General features: G+C 50.5%; 2 protein-coding genes across 2 annotated transcripts; both read right to left on the bottom strand.

Moving 5' to 3' along the window:
- Positions 1-10,428: 10,428 nt before the first annotated feature.
- LOC120646687 (subtilisin-like protease SBT1.6) lies at positions 10,429-13,471 on the bottom strand. Its single transcript, XM_039923108.1, has one exon. The coding sequence runs from the start codon at positions 13,336-13,338 to the stop codon at positions 10,993-10,995; it is 2,346 nt and encodes a 781-aa protein (XP_039779042.1). The 5' UTR covers positions 13,339-13,471; the 3' UTR covers positions 10,429-10,992.
- Positions 13,472-18,486: 5,015 nt separating this feature from the next.
- LOC120646686 (actin-depolymerizing factor 5-like) lies at positions 18,487-21,974 on the bottom strand. The gene is made up of 3 exons (XM_039923107.1): positions 21,848-21,974; positions 21,475-21,734; positions 18,487-19,050 (listed from the first exon to the last, which is right to left on the bottom strand). The coding sequence occupies exons 1-3, from the start codon at positions 21,968-21,970 to the stop codon at positions 18,900-18,902; spliced, it is 534 nt and encodes a 177-aa protein (XP_039779041.1). The 5' UTR covers positions 21,971-21,974; the 3' UTR covers positions 18,487-18,899.
- Between the last annotated feature and the right edge of the window lie 3,494 nt (positions 21,975-25,468).

Raw genomic sequence — 25,468 nt, 5'->3', positions numbered from 1 at the left:
ATGACAGTGGGTCCACGACGCCCGCACAAAAATCGTCGGCCCCACAGCACAGTGAGCGTAGAGCGCGCCGCGCCACAAAGACCCCCCCCTCCCTGGGCGAGTGATTTAGGAGTAGGTTTTTACTGTAGCTAGCGCGAATCTTGAGGACAGGGACCGACTGCGGCGGGTAGGCCGGCAACCGCCAAACCGACGCCGGCCGCCGGATGGGGATTCCGGCAGGTGCCGCTCGGCCGCATCGGGCCGTCCGTCGATCGCCGCCGCGCGAGAGGACGCGCGGAAAGCGACGCCGCCTTGCTTTTCCTCCGGGCCTTTTGCCGGGGTCCACCGGCCGGCGGGCGGCGGCTCACTCTCCCCGCGCCTGCGCAGCACGCGGGTTTTTTCTGCAGGCTTTCTTCTTCTTTTTTTTCAAAGACTCGCGTCAAAGGGGAGGCTCCGGCTGCCGGCCGGCTTTGCCACTTTCTCTGAACGAGGGCTGTAGCACGCCACCGCCAAAACCACAGGGATTTTTTTGTTGATGCTCCCATGCACGAATGGAGGTTGAGGCGTTGAGCTGTTGCTGTTTGACATGCATGTTGCCGATGCAAATGCAAGACAGAAAAGAGTCGGATCGACGGTGCTGCTGGATGGAATCTTTGTACTTTCGGTCGGTAGTCGAAATGATGGTTTTGTACTGAAAAAGAAAATGACCTCAGTGCCACAAGCCTACGAAGAATATATTTATTAACGTCTACCATATGCGATCAGCCTACCAGTGATCATTTGGTTCAACTTTAACAACAACATTGCAGTAGTGATGTTCTTACATACAGTGTATAAAAAGAGGAAAATGCATTAGAAAATAAAATGTTTTAGACTCAAATCTTATCATGTAGTTTGAAAAAAATAGCATGGTGTTCAAGTAGAATACTACTTTGGACACAAACATACTCTTTTCGTTTTTCCAAATTGAAGTTTTCAAAATAAATCATGCATGGTTTAAGTTACGCAACTCAAAATGTGTCCTTTTCCTAATTAAAATCATCGTTTTGCGAGAGAGAGAGAGAAGATTTCATGATTGAGGAGGAGATACGAAATGTGTCCTTCTCTAAGTAAAGACATTGTGTTATTTGAACTTTTTGCATAATAGAGTGTCTAGAACAATGCTACTTATGTATTACATCATTACGTGAATTTCTTTAGAGAGGATGGAAAGAATGCATTGCAAAGATCTCTCTCTCTCTCTCTCTCTCTCTCTCTCTCTCTCTCTCTCTCTCTCTCTCTCTCTCTCTCTCTCTCTCTCTCTCTCTCTCTCTCTCTCTCTCTCTCGCTCGCTCGCTCGCTCAACAAAGAACCTCTCTTGGTAGGATGTTAATCTGCAGGAGCTTTGAAAGGTGCAATGAATATGCATATTTTCTATTTGTGCATTTGGCGCAGCTGGAACCTTATGAAGGGAAAAGAAGAAGGATAGTTGCGTAGGTAGTAAAATAAAACGGTAGATAGATGCCTGAATCGATAGTCGTTGGCTAAAGATGTGAAGCTTACCGGAAAGGAAAAGTGTATATATTGACATGGCTGTAGACTAATACTAGTACATGCATGTGTGTAACATGTAAAGAGAAGGGTCGATCTATTCTTTACCACTGGTCGAAGCCCAAGCATCTCTCATACTGTCATACACCAGCTTGCTGATGGGGATTTTGATAAAAAGGCAGATTTATTTAGAGAAATTAAAGTGATGCGGTGATGACCCTTTTGGTGCTGTTCCCCGAGAGGGAAGAGATCTACCGTGAGCATCGTGGAAACCGCGTGGGATCACGATGAGGTGAATATCTACTTTTATTCGAGGATAGACTCTTGAAGATTTGTTAAGCACCGACCAGGTTGAAAAAAGGAGCTTTTAGTGAAATATTCCTGCAGAGAAGTTAAAAACTATACTAAGGAACTGGTAAAATACTCTTATATTAATTAAGGCTAGCATGTGCCTGCGTTTCGTGTCAATAGCTTGGAGGAATTTGTTTTGCTTGTAAAGCAAGAAGTACACGCGAGGAAAAATTCCAGCAGAACTCTCCTAGCATTACGTATCTTGTGTGTTTTGCCATATTTATTTGTTTATTGGCAAAAAAAAGTAATTTTTTGAGGAAAAAATAAAGTAAATTTGTTTGGCCATATCCAATTTCCCTGCAATTTCAAGGCCTCGCTCGTGTAGAAAACATTTGTGATTGTTAAATGGTCGTCACTTGTTGATTGTTGAGTGCTAACTGTATATCATATGCAGCTAGCATCTTTTCTTATGAATGTACCATGCGATGCGAATATACCGCAATGTTATAAATATTACTCCCTTTGTTCCAAACTATAAGACATTCCAAGAATCTTGGAGAGTCAAAGCAATATCAAGTTTGACTAAAATTATAGAGAGAAATATAAAGATTTATGATATCAAATTGATGTACTAAGAAAATATAACTAATAAAAAATCTAATGGTACTTAGTTTATATAATAAATATTATTATTCTATTATATAAATTTGGTCAAACATAAAATTTTTTGACTCTTCAAGATTGTTGGAATATCTTATAATTTGGAACGGAGGGAGTAGAGTTTACAGGAAACGCAAAACTAATTGCTCTGGTTGCATTAGCTGTATAGCTGCATCTTTTTTTTCTTTTTGAGTGGGTATAGCTGCATCCGTTTTATTTGTGGCTATTGAAAGATGCCATTTATAGTCACCTTGTTTACTACTCGATTAAGATAGCGCAACCTCGATAGCATCGATCGGTTGGATCTTTTCTTAGTTTCTCCAAGTGGGCGTATACAACGCATGTGCAGGTCAAACAACCTCCATGGGCGGCGCTCCACAGAATTTCTTACGCCCAATTGCGCATTCTCTTCTCCTCCTCATGACGTACGAGACCAATCGATTAAGCTAATACCACTACTCTTTCCCATAAACAAACTGGCCGCCATCATTAGCGCCAAGCCTTTCCGAACATAGTTATTTCTCTGGAATCGTCTCGAACCCATAGCAGTAGCAACTAGCAACCACTCCTGCATAGAAAAAGAAACGCCATGTATTTCTCCGATCCCATGAGGCCATGACCCGTGAGAAGGATCCATAACAACCTTAGTTATTCTGAGCTGAGGTAGCCATCCAGGACGCACGGGAGGGGCCCGTTTCGGAGCTAGAGTAATTCGGAAAGCTACCGCTAACTAATTCGGGAGAGCGAAATGGCATTCCGCTGATCACGCTCAGCTCAGCTACCATCAGCATGCTATGCTGCTCGCGGGACACCACACGGCCGCCACCGCCCATACAAAAAATGTCTCCGTCTCCGGTAGATCGACGGCGGTTCGGAGCGCGATCTGCGCATGATAAATATCGGCCGGCCATCGATCGGTCGCATTCGACCGGCCGGGCAGGCGCCGGTCGAGAGCCAGAACTTTTTGCCGTAAGCGAGCGAGCGAGCTGCCCCGCCGCGCGGCGGCCGGTTTTCCCTTTCAGAGAAGGAAAGGTCGGCGCGCCACCGCCACCCTCCGCGCGCGGGTCGCGCGGCGGGCAGCGTCAGCGGCGCCGCCACGACTGCTGGCTGGCTGGCTGGCTCCGGGGCAAAGCTGTGGATTTGTCGGCTGATCTCTGCGGTGACGTGTGGCGTCCTGGTCGCCTTTTTCGCTCGCCATCGATCCTGAGGTGAGGCGCCCGAGCAGGAAAGGAAACGCCACGCCGCCGCGCTTCTGCCGCTGCAGCAGTCAGCGCGCGCGTATCTTTCTAGGCGTGCGTGCGAGCTGCGATGTGACGGTAGCTAGCACAAGAAAAGTAGGGAGCTCGGGAGGTCGGAAGAGTGACTACTACTGACTTGCAAATGCCGTCACAGCAATGGCGGCAAATTAACAGGCTGCGATGGTCTGACCTGTCAAAATATAAATCGCATGGTTGTAACACACACGCACGCACAGACTCAGTGTGATCGTCAACTAACTCCCGTTTGACATTTGCTATCACCAATTCCATGCTGGGCGTTTACTTAGATCAGTAGTGCAGGACAATAGAATACTACAGGATAACCCCGCCGCCGGATCGGCGTCGCGCTGGGCGCCGACCATCGCATCACGTCCACAACACCTCCGTCAAGTTGCGAGGCGGGGTACCTACGTGACGGACAGGGCCGGTTCACAGAGGGGAAAAGGACGTCGCCGAGACCCGTGGCGGCGGCGTTTTATGCCGCCCACCGCTCCGGCCTTCCCGGCTGCTCGTGGACTACTCGTGCCGCGCCGCCCGACGAAATAGTGGTGCCCCGTCCTGCGCCCGTCCTCGCCGGTCGGCGGCTTTTAATTGGCAGGTGGCCCGGCTACTTGCAGAGTTGCAGGTGCAGGCTCGTCGATCGCCTCACGGAAATTTGCTGTTGGAAAATTTCAAAAAAAAAATTGCTGCCGGTTGGACTCGTTAGCCACGGGCGCACTATACAACGCTCATCAATCGACGAGCACTACTCTAAAAAAAAAATCGACGAGCACGGCATGGGCCGCATGGCATCACGCGCAGAAGGGTACGGCGGATTCGCAACTTGGCCCACGAACACGGACATTGGGCTGCATTCGGCTGGTCCCCGAAGAGAGGCGCAAAACAGCCTGCTCTCTCATGACATGACATTCGTGGGCCAAATTGAAACCCGCAAGAGGCCGAGCGTGATGTGATCCAGCAAAAGTCTGGAGGATGTAGCATAATTGGCAAATTTCCGGGGCTACTCGGGGTAGCGCAGTCACGTTGCAGGAGTCCTCCACCACCATATTCTATGTTTTGGGCCTAAATCGATCAAACAAACAGATTCACATGTATAATTCGGTTAATTTTTTTTTCCGACGCGGGGTTCCTCCCCATTTCCATTTCATTAAACGGAAATACCAAAGTACACAAGCACAAAAACAGGTTCACGAATACCCTCAGCGGGTGGGGACGGGACGGGGAGGGGGGGGGGCAAACAGTATCTAGCCTGTTTCAGGCTAAACATCTCAGCAGTTGAACCCAGGATTCCCAGTTTACTATCCAGTTAATACAGACCAAGAGCGAGCTACTTGAGCAAAAGAGACAGAAAGTTTTCAGCATAAGGAGCGTCCCAGGCTTTCTTCTTTTATTGAGCCATCGCCATTTTTTTGCCTCCTCTCTTCAGTTGGAATCACCTTCATCTTGTTCATCAGCAGGCGGGGGGAGCATCCGCACCGTTGGCGAAGTCCCTGGGTGAGACGCCAACACCTTGTGCGCGCACGCCAGCAGCTGTTGCACTCAGGCAAGAATCTTCTCCTGTGTTGCCCCATTGTACAAACCTGCCCAATATGTTAGAAAAGAACAAGCAAGGATTAAAATCTCACAGGGGTTCTTGAGTTGCTTTTTGTCAAAGCAAACTTTGTTCCTACATTTCCATGTTGCCCAGCAAACCGCGGCACTACCGCTAGTATAGATGATATTCCCACCAGGGAGCCATTTGGTAATCCAGATTAGGGAGCCATTTGGTAATCCAGATTTTGTATTGTTGTATATTTTTGGGAATATCATTCGCCCCAAAGCAGGATCCTATGATCCCCCAAGTGATTTTTGCCATTGGGCATTGGAAGAAAATGTGATCAATTGTTTCAGCCTCATGGCAGAAGTAGCAGGTTGGATCCCCCGTCCACTGCCTGCGTATCAGATTATCTTTGGTAAGAATGGCATTATTCTCAACCAACCACATAAAAATTTTAATTTTATAGGGTATTTTGGCTTTCCATATGTGCCTGAAATGTTTTCTCGAGTCCTCTTTGGTGAGGAAGTCATACACTGATTTTGTAGTGAACAAAGAGCTCTTGTTCCATTTCCACATAGGGACATCATTAGCAGCTTCAAAAGAGTGTTGGTAAATTGTATCAACAATCCCCAGCCACTGTTCGAATATCATAGGTGGCAACCATCTGTTGAATCCCACCTAACCCTGATGGAGTAGGAACTGATAAATAGACATATCTTTGTCTACACAACAATCATAAAGAACAGGGAAAAGGATACACAGTGGTTTGTCAGTTATCCATGTGTCAGTCCAAAATGCAGTTCTCTTCCAATTTTTAACTGACATGGATCTACCCTTTAAGTACAGATGTTTGATCTTGAGTAAGTTTTTCCAAGCAGGAGAATCATCCAGTCTGTGGTTCACAGATCTGACAGTGTCTCTGTGCAAGTATTTTTTCCAAATGATTTGTTGCCAAAGGCCATCCTCCCTTTCAAGTTTCCACCACCACTTGCAGAGGAGGCTGATATTCATAAGCTGAATGTTTTTTATCCCAAGACCTCCATATTTTTTTATTTTTGTTGATAGTATCCCATTTAACAAAGTGATACTTTTTTTTATGCCCACCCCCTTGCCAAAAGAAGGTTCTCCTTTGCTTGTCTAGGATATCAGTTGTGGTTTTTGGTAGGAGATACATGGACATATGATAAATGAATGAGTTAGAGAGGCTTGAGTTAATGAGAGTAGCTCTACCAGCTATAGATAACGACTTGCCTTTCCAAGTTGCCAGTTTCTTTTCATTTCTCTCTTCTAACTGCACCCAATCTTTGACATGCAATCTGCCAGTGCTAACCGGCACCCCCAAGTATTTGATGGGGAATGCCCCCAACTTGGCAATTAAACAGCTCTGCATAATTCGAGCACATCTCATTGTCTCCATTAATAAGGATTACTTCACTTTTGAAGAAATTGATCTTGAGCCCCGACATAAGTTCATACATGTAGAGCACCAGCTTCATGTTTCTAGCATTTTCAACATTTTCTTTCAAGCAAATGATGGTGTCGTCCGCATATTGCAGGACAACCACACCTTGGGGATACTGTTTTCAGCTAGTCCAGTTATGAGCCCATTTTGTTGTGAGTGTCTGACCATTCTGGTTAAGTAGTCGGCAACGAAATTGAATAGGATGGGGGAGAGAGGGTCTCCTTGCCGTACTCCGTTATAGCTCCCGAAGTATGGTCTCATTTGGTCATTAAGTTTGACACTCACAGTGCCCCCAGAGACGACTTGCTTTATCCATGAGCACCATTTCTCACAAAATCCTCTTATTTTGAGGCAATCAAATAAAAATTCCCAACACACCTTATCATATGCTTTCTCGAAGTTCAATTTTAAGACAATACCCACTTCATTGTTCTTCTTGGTTTCATGAAGGATTTCATGTAGTGCCATGATTCCGTTCATAATGTCTCTTCTTTTCATAAAAGCAGTTTGGTTCACCAGGATCAGTTTCTCAGCTATGTTTTCTAGCCTCAGTGTGAGGACTTTAGTGATCCATTTGTAGATGCAATTTAGTAGACAAATAGGTCTGAACTGTTGGATCTTTTCAGCATCTCGGATTTTGTGGAGTAGGGTTATGATTCCATAGTTCATCCTACTCACATCAAGAATGCCAGCATGAAATTCTGCAAACATTTCTAGGACATCTTCTTTGATAATGTCCCAACAATGTTGATAGAAATCAGCAGGAATTTTGTCCGGGCCAGCAACTTTGTTCTTCTCCATTTGAAGTAAAGCCTCCTTAATCTCTGTTTCAGAGAAAGGTTTAACTAGCTCAACATTGTCTTCTTCAGACACCTTTTCACCATCTTCCCATAGTCCCTCATTCAGTGGGAAGGATTTTCTAGCTGCTGGGCCAAACAAGGTTTTATAATAATCAGTGGCATGGGCTATTAGGTCAGAATCACCTTCAATGACATTATCCCCATCCATTAGGGACATAATAGTATGTTTTCTTCTCCTACCATTTGCAACTCTATGGAAAAATTCAGTGTTGTTGTCTCCTTCCAAGAGCCAAGTGGAATGTGCTCTTTTGCGCCAGTACAACTCCTCCTCAGTTAAGATCTCAAGGATTTGTCTGTGCACCTCCAGTTTCTTCTGGAGTTGAGCAAGATCAAGATCCTGAGTTTCCTCAAGGAGTTCTAATGGCAGCAGCTCTTCTTGTAATGCTAACTTCTTTTTCCTTTGTTCCCCTTGTCTATTGAAACCCCAGCCTTTGAAAAACTGTTTGAATCTTTTCAATTTCAACTGGATTCTCTCAAAGGCTGTATCAGTATGGCAAGGCTTATTCCATAGTTCCTGGACAAGGGGGCTAAATTGGGGGTCTTTCAGGCAGGAAAGTTCAAATCTGAAGGCAAGTTTCCTTAAGGGTTGGTGATGGGAAGTGTAGAGAATGAGAGGATTATGATCAGACATCTCTCTAGGTATTTTGCGAACCACAACTTTTGGGAACATATCTTCCCAGCTTTTTGATACCAGGATTCTGTCCGGCCCCTCCAGAGTGGGAGGGGTCTGGTTGTTGGGCCATGTATATTTCCCACCTGTCATGCCCAAGTCCATCAGATCATGACAGGAGATTAAAGAGTTGAAGGTCCTAGAATGCCTGGGCAGAGGAGTTGCTTTGTTTTTTTAGATAAGAATCTGATAAGATTGAAATCACCTCCAACAAAACAAAGGTTCCCGACTACCACTACAAAAGGAGGCTAACTCAGTTAGGAACATAGCCTTTTGATCCTCATGAGGGGAACCATATACATTTAGGAAGTTCCATTTTGTTTTGTTCTTTTTATCCCACAGATTTAACTGCAGAATGAACTCTCCTTCTTTAAATGAGCCCACATCCAGTACTTCCATCCTCACACCACTGAGGATGCCCCTTGATTTTCCTTTAGATGCAACCCACTTCCAGAGGTAAGCTTGTGAAGGATCAATTTGTCTGAGAATGTTATCATCAATTTTAGGTTGCATGGTCTCTTGAAGACCTATAATGTAAAACTGGTGTTCCAGAATCATATTTCTGAGGAAGGAAGAGACACATTTGTTTATAACTCTACAATTCCAAATGAGTGCCTTCATTTTATAATACTTGGTTTATTATTTTTAGAAAGAGGTTTCATGGGACCAGGGTTTCCCTTGCCCACAGTACCATCTTGAGAAGGGTTGCAAGCTTTTGTCTTGCCAATCCTCTTCTTCTTTTTTGGTACAGAGAGAATAAGTTTATTTGGAGGCCTCCTATTTCTTTTTGGAGATACTAGGATGAAATCATCACTAGCATTGGAATCATCATCTTTCCATTCAACCAGTTCAGAGTCATTATCAATAATATTACTAGTACATAATTCAGTTAAATTTATTCCGAAATAAATTTTTTTGTTCCGAAACAATTTTTCATTTTTTCAATTGTTCTAGCAAAAACAAAAAAACTATTCCGACTTGTGTTATGATTTGACTGCTAGTCACACGTGACTGTTAACATATGCTTGATAATTTTAAAAAGCGACATATTTTTAAGCAAAACTGAAATAATTCAAAAAACAATTTTGTATACCCTAAAAAATGGCAACCTATGGGCCCATGTTTTTTTTACACTTCTTATTACGCCACGGGTTCCAACATGGGGTTTCAGAGAAGAGCAATGTCCTACTGAGCCCACCATGTTCGAGCCCATAGGCATTTTTAACGCCCACATTGTTAGTCAAGCAGCAACGAGCGCCCTCGCGTGCGGAACACAATTTATTTTTTAATTACAAAATACGACTCAGACACTCACAACACACTCACCTGTATGAACGCAGGTACACAAATTCTATCTCTATAAGTATCTTCAAAGACTGAGCTGGCAAATTAACAAAATTGATAAAATCACCGCATGACGCATCGCTGTTGACGGAAACATCGCTTACCAGTGAAAGTCTGAAACCACGACGTCGTTAAATCCTAGCATATTCGCTCTTACGGAAAGTCGAACCTATTGACATAGGATGCTACGTAGGCTCTTATAAAAACTAGGCTGCACACCCTCGTCTTTCAGCTTCATCATCAACTTATGGGGAAAATGAAATGGTCCATAGTTTCTCCTGCTGAAAATAAAGACATGATCTGGCTAGGTGAAAGAGAGAGAACGTTATCATACGCTGTAAAACTATGGAGGAAAAGTGGCTATCGTTACAAAGCAGGGGAAAAGGGTATTGCGAGATTGCCTGTTGCACTACTTCCCTAATGGTAATGTACAACGCAAAAGGCTTAGCTTAAGAAAAACTGAGTGCTCTAATGACCCGCCAGCCGCACGGTTTGAGGGGAGAGCTCTGTCGTGGGTGTCACTGTCAAGACACCATTTCAACCGTTAGATTTGTACTCGAGTATGGGCATCCATGTACAATGCCTGGTGCCTAGAATGCTGGCGTTTTTCTTATTCGAGTGCCTCCCGCACAGCTCGAGACGCATCAAGCCCGGCTTTCCTGGTTGTCGCCGCTGCCGGGCAAAGCGCTTGTGGAAAACGACCCAAAAGGCGCCGAATACCGAGACTGGCCCACCCATTTGTATACGAACGTCCAACGAACTTTATCAGGTCACGAGCCCTGTATCTGCGTGCACCCACCCATACGTCAAAATGTCCGACAGAACGCAGCAACATCTGCACGACCAGATAAACGAGGACACGAAAATCCTCCACGAACAGACAAAACTTCGACTAGGTTTAGCGAGAGAGAACGCGACTACTCCGACAGTAAAATTACTACTAGTACAGTGCAGATAATCCACATAGAAATACCCATGCTAACGGCACAAGTATTTCTTAGCTTTGTCATGTTTCTCCCTTACTTTCCGTTGCCGCTGTCCTCCAGTGCAGGCACGTACTGCAGCCTCCGGAAACGAACAGGCAGGTAAAAACAATCACCCTGACTCGATAGCTTTGGCACACCACTGTCACTCACTATACCCCATGCTTTTACTGTGTCGCAGGCTAACAGCATGCTTACCCCGCGGTTAATCAATTTCTGCAGCAGAGCGCCAGAGCGGGCGTCCTGGGCCCCACCCAATTAAAGTTCCGTTCGCCGGCCCACTTTAATGGCCCAGTCCCCGACCGCACGACTTTACCGTTACTGGCCCACTGCGCCTTGACTCCTGCCTGCTGCCTTCCACCTTATCGGCAGCCCCCGGCCCACTTCACGAGCCGTGGCGGCGGCCCCACCTGGCGGTCACATGGGCTGCAGCCACGTCACCACGATGGGGCTCCGCACCTCGTGCCCGCCGCCGCCGTCCGACCAGGCGAGGTACCCGTGCACGGGCGCCGCGGCGGGCGGGGCGGACGGCGCCGCGGCCACGGTCACCGCGAAGCTCTGCTTCCTGGCGCCCGGCGAGAACACGAGCCTCTCGGGCTTCACGGACACGGACACGCCGCTGCCCGCCGCCATCTGCACGCGCGCCGTGTACGTCGCGGACGCCGGCGCGCCGACGTTCGTCGCCGTGCGGGTCACCGTCCGGGACTGGTTGCCGCCGCGGAGCACCACGGAGATGGACGGGTAGTTGAGGTCGGAGCCCGCCGCCGCCGCCGCGGGGCACGACACGGGCTTGTGCGTCACCACCTCGATCTCGTTCGGCTCGTACCCGATGCTGCACATGAACGCGACGTAGTCCTCCTCCCCGGCGTCGTACACAAGGCCGGGGTCCAGTGCCTTGCCCAGCGTGATGTGCCCCGCGCCGTAGTCGAACGGCGTCGCGGCGCGCCCGGGCTCCGCCTCGTCGCCCACGGGCCCGCCGCGGTTGTCGGTCACGACAGCCGTCGTCATCATCGCGGACCGTATCGCCGCCGGCGACCACCCGGGGTGCGCGGACCGGAGGAGCGCCGCGGCGCCGCTCGCGTGCGGGCACGCCATGGACGTCCCCGACAGTATGTTGAACTCCGTGCGGCGGGTATCGGCTTCCAGGCCGGTCGGCCCCGTGGCGCCCGTCCACGCCGCGAGGATGTTGACGCCCGGGGCGATGAAGTCCGGCTTGAGGATTTCCGGGACGAGCCCGTTGGGTCCACGCGCCGAGAACGAGGCCACCACTGGCGCCGGCTTGACGCCGACCACCGTGCCCTCGAAGCTAATTGTTGCCGTCGGGTTGGAGGCGTTTGCAGCGTAGGCTTTCAGCGTGTCGCCCTCCTTCTCCCCCACCGCGCAAGCAGGGAGGACATGGGCGTCTCCAACCAGGCCTTCGCCGTTGGCCTCTCCGTTGGTCAGAACCATCGCCGCGCCACCAGCTTCCTTGACAACCATTCCCTTGGCCACGCGCGGGCTGCTGCCGCGGTCGCACACGACGATCTTGCCTTTGATCAGTGACGGGTCGATGGAGTTCTCCATGCACAGCGAAGCGGACAGCCCGCCTGTCCTCCCCGGGTAGTACAACGGCAACGATGCATTGGTCAGAGGCTTGCCGGAGTACAGCGACACACCTGACAAGCGTCTGCCGTCGCCGAGCACGATTTCAGCGGGGAAATTGCGGTCGATGGTGCCGGCGCCCACGGTGGCGAGCCACGGGGCGACGTTGGTCACGGACATGGAAGTTGGCCCCTCGTTTCCAGCAGAGGTGGCCACGAAGACTCCCCGGGAGACGGCGCCGTACGCGCCGATCGCGATGGGGTCGAGGTAGAACGGCGCCGTCACGCCGCTGCCGCCGCCGATCGAAACGGAGATGACGTCGACGCCGTCGGCCACGGCGCGGTCGAAGCCGGCGAGGATGTCGGAGTCCATGCAGCCTGCCCCCTTCCAGCACACCTTGTACGCGGCCACCCTGGCCTTGGGCGCGACGCCCTTGGCGACCCCGGACGCGTACCCCTCCATGCTGGCCTCGTACGCGACGCTGCCCGCGGCGGTGGTGGCCGTGTGCGTCCCGTGCCCGTCGGCGTCGCGCGGGGACATGAACTCCACGGACCCGTTGGACGCCACGGCCGATGCGCCGTAGTGCGCGGCGTGGCCCTGCGAGAAGAAGCGCGCGCCGACGAGCTTCCTGTTGCAGGACGACGCCGGGAACCCGGGCCCGGCGTCGCAGCCGCCGCGCCACCGCGCGGGGATGGGCGGCAGGTTCCGGTCCGACAGGCTCCGGCGCTCGGGCCAGACGCCCGTGTCGAGCACCCCGACGATGACGTCGGAGCCGTAGTCGGCGAGGGACCAGAGCCCGAGCCGCGCGCGGAGGCCCATGAACTGCGGCGACCGGGTGGTGTGCAGCGGCCGCGCCAGGTCCTCGAAGGCGGCGAGCACGGCCGGGTGGCGCCGCAGCTCCGCGGCGCGGGACGGCGGCACGGACGCGGAGAAGCCGTGGAAGACGGTGCCGTAGACGTGGAGCGGCTGGAGCGGGGCGGCCTGAGGGGACGAGGCGAAGGCCGCGGAGGCGTACCAGTGCGCGTGGGTGGGGAACACGGACGGCTTGGCGCGGTGTTCCACGCGGAAGATGTACGTCTTCCTCGCCTCCTCCGCGCCGTCGGCGCGCGGCAGCGCCGGCGCCGACAGCGCCAGCAGCGCGAGCAGGAGGAGGATGGGGAACGGGCAGCGAGGAGCCGCCATTGGTGGCTAGTGAGCGAGCTCGGTGAGAGTGAGTGGAGTGATGGCACCGCGCGTGGCGATGCCGCCGAGAGCGGTGGAAGCGGCGGTAGACCGGTAGTGCGCGGGGAGTGGGATGGGACGGTTGGGTTGGGACTCGGGGGTGCGGGGGCGTAGACGTGGGCTTCGTACAGCAGAGGCAGTAATGCCAGGGCCCCGCTCCCAACGTCCGTGGCATGGTTAATGCCGCCCTGGTGGGATTTCAGTCAGAGGAGGCGAGGAGCAGATGACGAGCGCCATGGTGCGAAAAGGTCTGGGCAGAGTGGCCGTGGGCTCGTGGCAGCAGGAAGCTGCCGTGTGCGTCCGTGCGGATAGGCTTCGGCCCAGTGAGCTGTGAGCTCTCACTCGACCAGTGACACTGAGACCATCGCCATCAACGTCAAATAAACTAGCGGCGGGAGTCGGGAGTCTCGTGTTAATTATACTGATCTTTCTCGATCATCTGTGTCCAATTCCGTTGATCAGCTCGACAGGATACAGCTGCACGAAAGCACGGCTGCTGGAGGACTCGTGGCACCTTTTGCGCTTTGTGACACTGGTGCCAAATAAGATCATCATGCTGCCGGCCCCAGGAGAAAACTGACAAGCATGTGAGCCTCCGCGAGAAACTCGGGAGGGGACCTGGACCTGGACCTGGCGCCTTCTCGACTGATCCGGGCGCAACAAAGGCGAAGCTTGGATTAAGCACCCGTGCTGATCCGCCGCATTAATGCGGGCACCGATTCTAAGCCGGATCGGGGAGTGGAGCTGGAGCTGGAGACGGGAGCGTGCTTTCGCGGCAAAGTGGTCTTCGGGGCTCTAGCCACGCTCGTTTCTCAGCGGCATCTTGCAAAGGCCTGGTACCGAATGATGAGGTCCCTGCCTGCCAAAGCGGTGGCCTCTTCCATTGACTCCTTGTCTTTGTTCTCTGGCGAGTAAAAAGGTCACGAGGCGCCCAATTTGTGGCGTAAAATCGGTGGCTTCGGATAGAAAAAAAAATGTGGATTTGTACTAGTGTGTAGCTAGTAGACAACCGCGGCGGCTTCACCATCTTCAAGGGAAAGAATCAAAGAGTTGGTTTGAGCAAACCTTTTTTTTTTGAGATTGCAGTTAATGTTAATGGTGGTTTCAACTCAGTGCGATAATGGAGGTGTGCGTTTGGCTTCAAAGTGAGCAACACTGCAACAGCACATCGTGTCCCCGCGAACCGGAACGAGACGAGGCCCAGGTAGGGGTGGTAATGGGCCATGGCCCTAATGGCCTCTTCACAGCCCAATAAAGTCCTTAAAATTTTTAGTTCAAAAATACATATGTTTAGAGCCCGATCCTTTTAGGGCCCGATCCTTAGATTTTCTAGTTCAAAATATTGGGCCCTTTACCACCCCTAGGCCCAGGCGCGTGCAGCGAGTTCCGCTTTACCTCCACCGGGCCTTGGGTGGGCTTGTTCGGAAGGTTGCGCAGTTTGGGCCTCGTCTTCCGATATTCATGAGCCCATGTTTGAGCTAAGAGTTCGCGCGCAAAGATGTTTAGGGCAATGACGTCATGTTTTGGGCCACGCTTTAGCACTTTTGTGGGCCTCTGGACTATAGGCCGCAATCAACAACCGCCACCAATTACGCAGCTTCACCGATTTAGACCCATGTAACTGGGATGTTTGTGGTGAGGATCTTACAAGAATGGTGCTGAGGGTTCTCAACGGAGATGAGCAACCAACAGAAATTAATGGTACGTTCATCGTTTTAATCCCGAAAGTGCACAATCTATTATCCTTGAACCAATTTCGGCCAATAAGCCTTTGCAATGTGGTTTATAAAAGTATATCCAAAGCATTGGCAAACCGGTTGAAAATGGTTCTTCCGGATATCATTTCCGAAGAGCAATCAGCTTTCGTTGCTGGTAGAATCATTATTGATAATGTCCTAGTGGCTTATGAATGTTTGCACTATATGCGCACAAATCGATCAAAGAATAATGCTTATTGTGCTTTAAAGCTAGATATGAAAAAGGCATATGATAGAGTAGAATGGAATTATTTAGAAGCAATAATGCTAAATTTGGGATTTGGTCATCTATGGGTGGATAAAGTTATGAAGTGTGTCACATCAGTCTCCTTCTTGATCCTATTTAATGGAGAAAAGTTACAAGAATTTAAACCATCTCGAGAAATTGGACAAGATGATCCCATTTCTTCTTATTTGTTCTTGCTCTGTGCAGAAGGACTGTCCAGCATGCTCAAAGAAGAAGGTGCAGATGTCGGTGTTCAAGGAATTCAAATTTCCCGTACAGCTCCAAAGGTCAATCACCTCTTGTTTGCTGATGACAGTATCCTATTTTTTAAAGCTGCAGCAACAAATGCACGAGCAGTACAAGAATCCCTGAGGAAATATTGTGAAGCCTCTGGTCAAAAGGTGAGCCTGGCGAAGTCATCAATATTTTTCAGCAAAGGATGTAGGCAAACTATTCGGGATAAATCTATAACACATGTTGAGAATGAGTCTTTGAATGAAAGGTATTTGGGGCTGCCTACAGAAGTTGGCGGAACAAAAAATGGAGCTTTCAAGTATCTTAAGGATAGAGTTTGGAACAAAGTTCAAGGGTGGATAGAACAAACTTTATCTGCCGGATGGAAGGAGGTTTTAATTAAATCTGTTGCTCAAGCAATTCCTACCTACACCATGGGATGCTTCAGACTACCTAGAGGATTGTGTGACCATATAAATTCGTTGTTAAGGAAATTCTGGTGGGGTAGCAAGAGAGGTGAAAGGAAGACAAGTTGGGTTGCTTGTGGGAAGATAGTCCAGCCAAAATACATGGGTGGACTTGGTTTTAGAGATATAGAGATGTTCAATCTAGCTTTGCTGGCAAGGCAGGCATGGCGTCTTCTCACCAAGCCACAATCAATTTGTTCACAAATACTGAAGGCAGTTTACTTCCCCTCTAGTGAACTACTCAACGCATCAGTTGGGAACAATCCATCCAAGACTTGGAGGGCAATCTGTGATGGGATAGATGTGTTGAAACAAGGGCTCGTCAAATGAATTAGAGATGGTGAAAGCACACAAATCTGGGGCTGCAACAGGATCCCAAGAACAGGCATGTACAAACCTTTGAGCTCAAAAGTACCTTACCCGCCAACTCGAGTATGTCAACTGATTGACCATACTTCTATGACATGGAAATCTGACATAGTGAGGCACTATTTTTTCTCCTATGGATAGTGAAGCAATCCTTCATATACCACTAAGTTTGAGGAAACAGGAAGATTGCTGGGCTTGGCATCATGAGAAAAATGGTCTTTTTTCTGTACGCACTGCTTACAGAATGTTAATCCAAGCAAAAGGGAGTAGAGGGGATTATTTTGAAGGTCGGGCTAATTGTTCTGATATTGAAACAAGGTAGAAAGAGTGGAAATATTTATGGGGTAGACCTGGGCATGGGCTGCCCGACCCGACGGACCCGACCCAACCCGCCCGAAAATAGCCCGACCCGACCCGACCCGAAGAGTTTGATGGGCGGGCTCGGGTCAAAATTTTTGACCCGGTATGACTGACGGGCCGGGCACGGGCTAAAAATTTTGACCTGAAACCCGAAAAAACCCGAAGGAACCCGACATTTTACATAGGCCCGACCCGACCCGACTGGCTGTCGGGTCGGGTGCGGGCTCAATTTTACGGCCCGGCCACCGGGTCGGGTCGGGCACGGGCCGCTAGAAAAAACACCGGGCTTTTTTTGGCCCGACCCGAACCCGACCCGGCCCGGAGGATGCCCAGGTCTATTATGGGGCATGCAGTTGCCTTCAAAAATTAAAGTGTTTTGCTGGCGACTTGCTCTGAATTCAATACCTACCGGTGAGGTGCTCAAAAGTAGAAATCTAGCAACTTCAGCTGAATGCAAAATTTGTGGTGCAGGGGAGGATTCGTGGGAGCATGCATTGTTACACTACACAATGTCAAAATGTGTCTGGTCTTTGGTGGAGGAGGAGATAACGGAGCTACTAGCCACTCTACATATTTCAGACCCAAAACATTGGGTTCTGTTCATGTGCTGCAATATTCCTCAGGTTGAGGGCATAAGAATCCTTATTACCTGTTGGGCTATATGGCATGCCAGGAGGAAGGTTATTCATGAGGGTGTTTTCCAAAGCCCTCTCTCCATAATGGCAAAAGTCAATCAGTTAATACAAGAATTGGAGACCATCAAAGGGATTAAACCAAAAGGAATGAAGAAGTATCAAACAAAACAAAAAGCTCAGAGGTGGATAGCACTTGAGCAAGGTCTGTGCAAGATAAATACGGATGCAGCTGTTGATAGGGTGGGATCCAAAGGTGCAATTGCTGCCGTTTGCCGAGGGAATCAAGGAGAATTCATTGCAGCAAGTACTATGGTTATACCCAACATAACTGAACCTGAAACACTGGAAGCAATGGCTTGCTTTGAAGCACTTGCTCTTGCTCAGGAATGTGCCATCCGAAGGATAAAAGTGGCATCAGACTGTTTAGGTGTTGTCAAAAATATTATGGAGATGAATCGATGTGCATATATGATGATCCTTCAGGATATTCATTAGAGATCAAAGACTTTTGATTGTGTGAGATTCGCACATGAAGGTAGGGATTTCAATAAAGAGGCCCATTATCTTGCTAAGCATGCTTGTCAATTTGGAGCAGGCCGACATGTGTGGCTTGGCTCCCCTCCTGTATTCATGGATGTAAATGTTTTACATTAAAGAAATAAAATCCCTATCTTCCTAAAAAAACAATTACGCAGCTTTTTCGCCGGTCGACACGGAATTAGGCCTAGCGACTAGCGTGCTGTTCCATTTACAGAGTCCTGTTCGACAGAGTGGTAAGCACCGACAGGGACAAACTCGTGGCATGCCCATCTCGCTGGCGCTTTGCACTGGCCGCAAACCATATCTTCTCGTGATTGATCCTCTCTTGGAACCATGTACCATGAATGCGACCTGGAGATCATCTGTGTTCACTGTTCTCTTCAGATCTGAAGAGTTACTTCTGTGCTGAATTACATCGCGGAAAAGAGTTGCTTCTGGAGAGAGATCTTTTTATGAAACTTGAACAGGTACATCGACACTAAAGCAGGCAACAACATTGCTTCGGATCGTAGTAGGAAGGAGGCCAAATAATCTTCTTTTTTTCGGGTAAGGAGGCCAAGTAATTTGCACTGCCTGAAGAACGCAACAACCAAATCCGAAGCACCATATCGTATTGTACAGGAGCAATTGTTCAGTGGAATTCTACGTCGCGGAGATGGACGTTTCATTAATCCGCTGCCACTCCCTCAGCTTCGTCTACTCCATCCATTACACACCATCAGCACACCGAAGAGCCAAAGCAAACACACCAAAACTCTACTGGATCACACACACACGAACCCTCTCGTCAGATGGCATCATCGACGCTACGGGAGCACACACCAACGCCAATTAGCATCCGGCCGATCGATCAGACACGCAGCAGTGAGTAGTGGTGACAGGAGACGGGCACAAGCGCACACACACACACACGTAGGGGAGGCCGGGAGCGGCTTCATTGCGCGCGGCCTCTGATGACGTCGAAGCCCATCTCGGAGGGGTCGGTGGCCTGCACCTCGTAGTGGACCCCGTCCAGCAGCCGCCGCAGGCCTTGCTTCGACGTCGCGTACAGGATCTTGGCTCGGATCCTCGACGCCGCCGGCGACCTGTGCAAACAAGAGCAACGAATCCGTCAGGAAACCAAAAGCGCCCAGACCCACTGCCTGCGCACGCAGACGCAGCGCCGCCCACGGAAAAAAATGCAGCCACCACCAGCAGCAGCAGTCGCCAGCAGAATCATATCATAGCGCTTTAACAAGTGGAAGCCGGAGCCAGTGGACTTGCTAACACTAGTTAAATAATATAATTCTGGTGTGCAGCTTAGTGATCAGGTTGTGCTTAGTTCTCTTGTTCCCGGACGCGGACAGGCCAAGAAAGATGTATATATATTAAAGATGTGTATATATATTAAATATATATACAGTAAGGAGATTAAACTGTGGCAAGGATCGTGAGGTTGATAGACTGGACGGAATGGACAGTCTTGCCTATGGCTATTGGCATGGGCGAAGCGTGCTTTCGGTGAGGGATCAGCAGGGCTCACAGATCTAGACAACAGGTGGATTCAGGCTAGATCAGATCTGATAAAATAACAGCACTTGAGGTGTTGGAGAAAAATCATGCGTGTAGAGAGCGCTCAAGACAACAACAGTGACAGGGAGAAAGGGAGGGAGGCCTGGCCGGGGCTTATCTGGAAGGTTTGGTCCCCGTCATGATCCTGACTAAAGGCAGCGGGGATGAGTGCAGCAAGCAAGCTTTTGTTCCGTGGAGAAACGAAAAAGCTTGGCGCACCCTCTTCCTTTGCGAGATAAGGATGCTGCGCTGATTGAACAGTCATTGCGTCTGCAGATTTCTAGTCAATTGTGTGATGCCTTCCTGCAACCCTAAGGATCAAAGATGACAGCTCTTCTTTTTCCTTCAGACAAGCGACAGGACATGTTCTAGGCTGCAACTCTTGCCTTCCTTTCCTAGGAAATATAGGCACATTCTGCCAATTTATGTCAATTTACCAAACGACTTCGAGACCATTTTGACTTTTCAGTTGATAGGATGCCATTTCGTTACTTGCATTCTCAACCGTTCCAACGGCAGTTACCATGTTTTTACTACGGTTATGATCACCAACCCAGATATTTTTCAACGGTGCAAGTGACAGAAGCGGACTTGGTTTGTTCCCAGGTCTCCCTAATTTAGGGTTGACCGTAGGGAGCCGCTCGACCGTGTTTTTTTCCCCCATTTTTAGTAATTTTTTTGTCGTTTTCTGATTTTGAAAATTTTTTATAAGAGAAATTTTGGAGAGAAAAAATTTTTTGACGAAAAAATTTGGAGACCAAAAAAAATTTCAAGCAAAAAAAAGGAGAGCAGAAAAAAATTTCAAGAAAAAAATTGGAGAGAAGAAAAAATTCAAGAATTTTTTTTATCATTAAAAAAATATTTCATCCGAAAAAATAAAAAAGGAATTCAAAAAAAATGTTGAAATTTTTTTGCAAAAAAAAAAACTGGATCTGCGCGGCGGCGGGCGGCGGCGCCTCCTCCCCACCCCGTCGCCTCCCCTCCATGCCGCTGGCCCGGCGCCGCGCGCTCCCGTCCCTGCCGCCGCCACGCCACGCCACCCCTCCCCTCCTTGCCGCCGGACCGCCGCGCCTCCCCTCCCCGCCGCCGGCCATGGAGCAGAGAGAGGCCCGCTATGCCTCCACCTCCCCGCCGCCGGCCATGGAGCAGAGGGGCCGCGCCGCGCCTCCCCTCCCCCGCCGCCGGCCACGGAGCAGAGGGGCTCCGCCCGCCTCTCCTCCCCCGCTGCCGGCCATGGAGCAGAGAAAAAGGGGAGGGGGAGGAGGACGGCAGGGAGGAGTAGCGTGGGGCGCTGCGATGTGGAGAGGAGAGAGGGAGGCCGCTGGCGGCCGGGCTGCTCCGCCGAGCTGATGACCCCAAGGTCGGAGAGAGAGAGAGGAGGGGAATATGGTGGAGAGCGAGAGAGACGGAGAGAGCGAGACGGGAAATATCTAGGAGGCGCCGGTGGGGGGGGGGAAGCAAGAGGAGTGAAGGGGCGCGGACAGACCCGGAGTGACCGTAAAGTCACCCGCAGATTCATCATCTCGTTTGTTCCCTTCCGTAGTTTACGGTTCAGTTGCTCATCTTCCAAGCCGCACGAATGCTTTCAGAGAAAAACTTGACAGAAACAGTTTTGGACAGTTGGCACTGCTTGGTTGCAGGTCGGATTTATGAACACTACCGTAGAAAGACTATTTACTATATTCTGCGATAAAAAAAGATTACCGTATTCTGTACATGAATGCTCAAATTAGCAACGAGTAAATGGGCATGGACCGGATTGTCAAATTAATTGATTCTGCAGCACAATTTACCGAGTTTAGAAGTATTGCCTTTCCAAAGAAAAGTCCTTAAGTTACTGCTGTCAAGATCGCCATGGACCATGTCAGAGAAGGAACCGAGAGCTTTGCGAGGTGATGAGAATTGGTTGAGGGATGGAGCGAAAAAAAAAAACTGAGACAGACAGTAGTGAGATTTACCAGGCGATGAAGAAGATCTTGCTCTTCTGGCAGTTGTCGACGGTGACGAAGTCGAAGTCGAAGACGGCGTAGCGGCAGTCGTCGCCGGGCAGCGCGGCGACGAGCTCCTCGTACCCCTCGCCGGGGCCGCCCACCTTGTCCACCAGCACGGCGCGCGACCGCTCGTCGATCTTGAACACCACGAAGCGGTGCACCTTCTTCCACTTCATCTCCATGAACCAGCGCTGGCACTCCTCCTTCACGTTCATCCCCTCCGTCGCCTGCAACCCACCCACGCACGCCAGCACAGCGCAGAGAACGCCGTCAGCCATGGCTGCTCTGACATACACACGGCAGAAGCCGCGGCTCCGCTAACCGAGACGCCGGGTCTTACCATCTTGTAAGCCATCGCCATGGCTGCAGATCGTTGCGGATGGACGCCCCGGCGAGGGAACGGTGGTGTTCTGTTCTTGGGACCCCCTCCTCTCCTCTTCCCTGCCGCGGGTTCTTTTGACATTAGGTGAGGGTGGGTCGACTTTATAAAAAGAGTGGCAAGCAGGCCCAAAATTCCCTTCTCTCCCTCAAATTGAAAAAAAGGGGGGCAATAATGCAATGGGCACATACTACTTGCCCCCACATGGTTTCCTTGTGCTCTTTTTGCTTACATGTGAGACCAGAATAAAGTTTCGGTAAAAGATCACAGTAATTTTTAACAAGTTTTCTGACCTTCACTACATTTGGTGTTTGAAAATGTATGCTGTGAAAAATGGATGACCTTTTTTTCTGGCTGAAAAAATGGATGGCCTGGAATATCAGAGTTTTGTAGAGGTCAAGAAAAAAAAAGATTTTATAGAAGATATTCTATCCAAGAGAATTTGGAACCTGATCGATCCAAATTTTCTGTCCGCTTTAGGCAACGCACATTGCGTTACCATCACCACCGCGACCATGCAAGTGGCAACACGATCCCCCCAGATCGGCCTCGACGGCCGTGGGGCACAGCCGGCGGACGCTAGGCCCCGCCACGCCTTGCCTAGCATCATCCAAATTTCAACACGGCCCCCGCCCACCGGCCACCACTCCTCGCCGACGCCGTGCCCCGTTCCTTTCCATTGCGATCCATCCTTCGCTTGCAAGGCAAGGCCGCAAAGGGAGGGAGGGGATGCCCGGCCTCGCCGTTCGCCAATCGGAGATCGAGCACACCGGCACCCGCACCAGGCCACTCGCGGAAAGAAGAGAAAGAGCCGTGCGTCCGCACGCCGCGGCGGTGGGCGCCGGCGTGGGGGGCCCTGTCCGGCCGTGGCGCTTTCCACCCTTTTCCCCCCACCTCTCGCCTGTAACGGTCTCCGCTTCGCGTTAGTTTTCACGAGCGTGTCGGCGGGGCGGGCAGGTAGGCAGCAGCAGCCAGCAGGCTCTTGCCGCGGCAGACGGGGACTTCGGGCTCTGTTTTTCTCTTGCGTGCGCATGGATTTCTTGGTGCGACGAGGAAACCCGTCCGCGCGTGCGAGAGGGTTTGAGGGCTGCGGGCGGGCGGGCCGTATCTTTTGATTCCTGCGCGCTGCTGAATTTCAACGTGGCGTCCGTTTTGTTCACGAGCACTGATGATGGGGATGATGAGCGCGACGATGCTTTGCTTATTTGTTATGCAATGCAGCGAGAAGGGCACGAGCCAAAGGGCAAGCGGGGCTTGAGTACATGACCGTGAGCTGACCGGATCATTGAAGTCTTGCAGAGCTTTATTTTTTTTTAACGAACCGCAGGCGAGTTTCTATTGATATAGCAGAAAAAATATAAAACTATAGTCATGGGAGACCATAGGCAGGACCGCAGGAAAAAAACGAAAAAAAGAAAAACCCAGTTGGATTGGGACGTCAACACGGGAAACTCTACAACTCGACTCTCCCGAAGAACTCCACGCGTCATCATGGGTAAACGCTCAAAACTGCAGGGCCACGGCGGCCGAGCAAGCCAAGTTGCCACGACAGTCAACCTTCTCTTGGCTAGGAAGTCGCCGTCAAAACACGATCCCGCATCGATAAGAAGTCGAGAAAAATAGATCGCACCACACCGAGAAGGCCGCTGCCATGCAGGTTCTGTCGCCGTAGTGCCGCTGCCCCACCAAACACCATCTGACAGAGTGAAACCACTAAATCCGGACCTCTCGCAGGCTGTCATGCCGTCACCACGGCAATGACACAATGCGCGGGGGCCTCGCCACACCCGCCGCTGGACCTCCTCCTCGCTCTCGTCGCCATGCAGAAGACACCGCACGCGGGGGTCTTGCCACGTCCGCCGCAGTACTATGTGTCGCGGATCCGTTACTTAAGTCGCCATCAGGATGATGAATGGTGTTGCCCTGTGTTTCAAGATCTCCATCAATCAGCCAAACCGTGCCCGCCGAACGACCGCATCACGTTGCGCCACCCACGCAACAGCCTCCGCCACCATACTAGCAAGCCAAGTTGTCGCTTGCTCCATCTTTCGACGATGCACCACACCGGAGTTGCCGAGCAAAACTAAGCAACCCGCCGCAGTACTCTGCAAGCCAAGTCGTCCCACGATGATGGTGCTACAAGCGCCGCCTTCCGACGCAGTCCCACGCCGTACTGACAGTTGCCAAGCATTGTCAGCCGCCGCAATCCACTGCAAGCAGCCATATCCAACAACCACGTGACAACCCCTAGCCGAAAGTATGATTTTGGTCGTCACCGCAAGAGCTCGACAACCCCCTTCGAGCTCGCCACCTGCACCGATCCGCCCCACCAAGCCACCGGTAGGCCTTCCACCGCCTGGCTGAGTAGTGTTTCCACCAACGACGCTTCAGGAAGGTAACGACGCCAAAGGCGCCGCCGTCGCTCGTCCAACAAGTGGACAGGGCTTTCACCCGGAAAAACCCGCGCAGAAGGAAATGGGCTCCAAGATGACACCCCCAACAGGGAGAACGACGCCCTCAGACGCCGTTGTCATCACCACCAGCAGAAGGCCAGCGAGGCTTTTGCCCGAAGAATTCCATCCTAGGTGCACGTCCACAGCCTGACAAAACAAGAAGTCCCCCGAGGCCGACGGCGCAACCGTACCACCACGCGCCATGGCCAACTCGCACCTCCACGCGCCGCACCACCCACAGTTGCGGTGCCACTCACCGCCGCCATTCCGCCTCGCGCCGCCCACGGCCACCGCGTGCGTCGACGGTGGCGGCCCGACAGTTCCGGGGCGTTGAGGCGGCGGTGTGCATGCGGAGGCGCCGCGTGCAGAGTTTTATTGGATGTTGCGAATTGCAACACGCTGTTGGTATGAAGAAAACAGAGGATTGCGGGCGATTAGATAGCGTACCAACTTAGCAGGACCCATCGAAATTTGGCAAAATGTTTAGCTGCCGGAGATTGATGGGGGAATATGGATTTTCTTTTTCCCTCTCAAGATTCACGAGAGGAGTCACTAGTCAGGTACAGCGGACGCATGATGGACCCAGGTAAAATAGCATGAATTGCCTACGACTAGAGCCGTGTCCCCGAGTGATCATTTTTTGTAGCCCGTAGGCGTGCTCGAGACTCGAGAGTGAGGGTGTGCGTGATAGACAGTTGATGAATCATGAACCCCTCGGCTCTATGCTACTAGACAGCCCTCCAGCATCCATGCTGATGTTACATATAATTGCAATGCTAAAAAAGAAGGGGGGAAAACTAGCCATGATCCAAACATTCTCCGAGAATAAAAGGAAGATGTTTGGTAACGGAAAATAGTATAGAAGCAAAGGGCGTCCTGCAAACAGAACTTTGCCCGGCTTTATTAATACGTTGAAATCGATGCATTATTCTCCCCATTAACTCGCAATCTTAGGGAGCGTTTAGTTCCCAAACAAAAAAAATTAGGTGTCACGTCAATATTTGATCGGATGTCGGGAGGGCTTTTCGAACACTAATTAAAAAACTAATTTCAGAACTTACTTGGAAATCGCGAGACGAATCTTTTGAGGCCTTTGACCGCATCATTAGCACATGTGGGTTACTGTAGC

The sequence above is a fragment of the Panicum virgatum genome, chromosome 9K, assembly GCF_016808335.1.
Source record: "Panicum virgatum strain AP13 chromosome 9K, P.virgatum_v5, whole genome shotgun sequence".
NCBI classification, from domain to species: Eukaryota; Viridiplantae; Streptophyta; class Magnoliopsida; order Poales; family Poaceae; genus Panicum; species Panicum virgatum.
Note: the sequence above shows the minus strand (reverse complement) of the source record. Positions and strands in the feature narration are given on the sequence as shown.

What these genes read in the sequence shown, in the direction of transcription:
- LOC120646686 (XM_039923107.1), bottom strand. Translation starts at nt 21,970, where the DNA reads ATGTCAAAAGAACCCGCGGCAGGGAAGAGGAGAGGAGGGGGTCCCAAG. An exon ending in TGGCGATGGCTTACAAGATG is followed by an intron (nt 21,735 to 21,847) that starts GTAAGACCCGGC and finishes GGTGGGTTGCAG; the next exon opens with GCGACGGAGGGGATGAACGT. An exon ending in AAGATCTTCTTCATCGCCTG is followed by an intron (nt 19,051 to 21,474) that starts GTAAATCTCACT and finishes TTGTTTGCACAG; the next exon opens with GTCGCCGGCGGCGTCGAGGA.
- LOC120646687 (XM_039923108.1), bottom strand. Translation starts at nt 13,338, where the DNA reads ATGGCGGCTCCTCGCTGCCCGTTCCCCATCCTCCTCCTGCTCGCGCTG.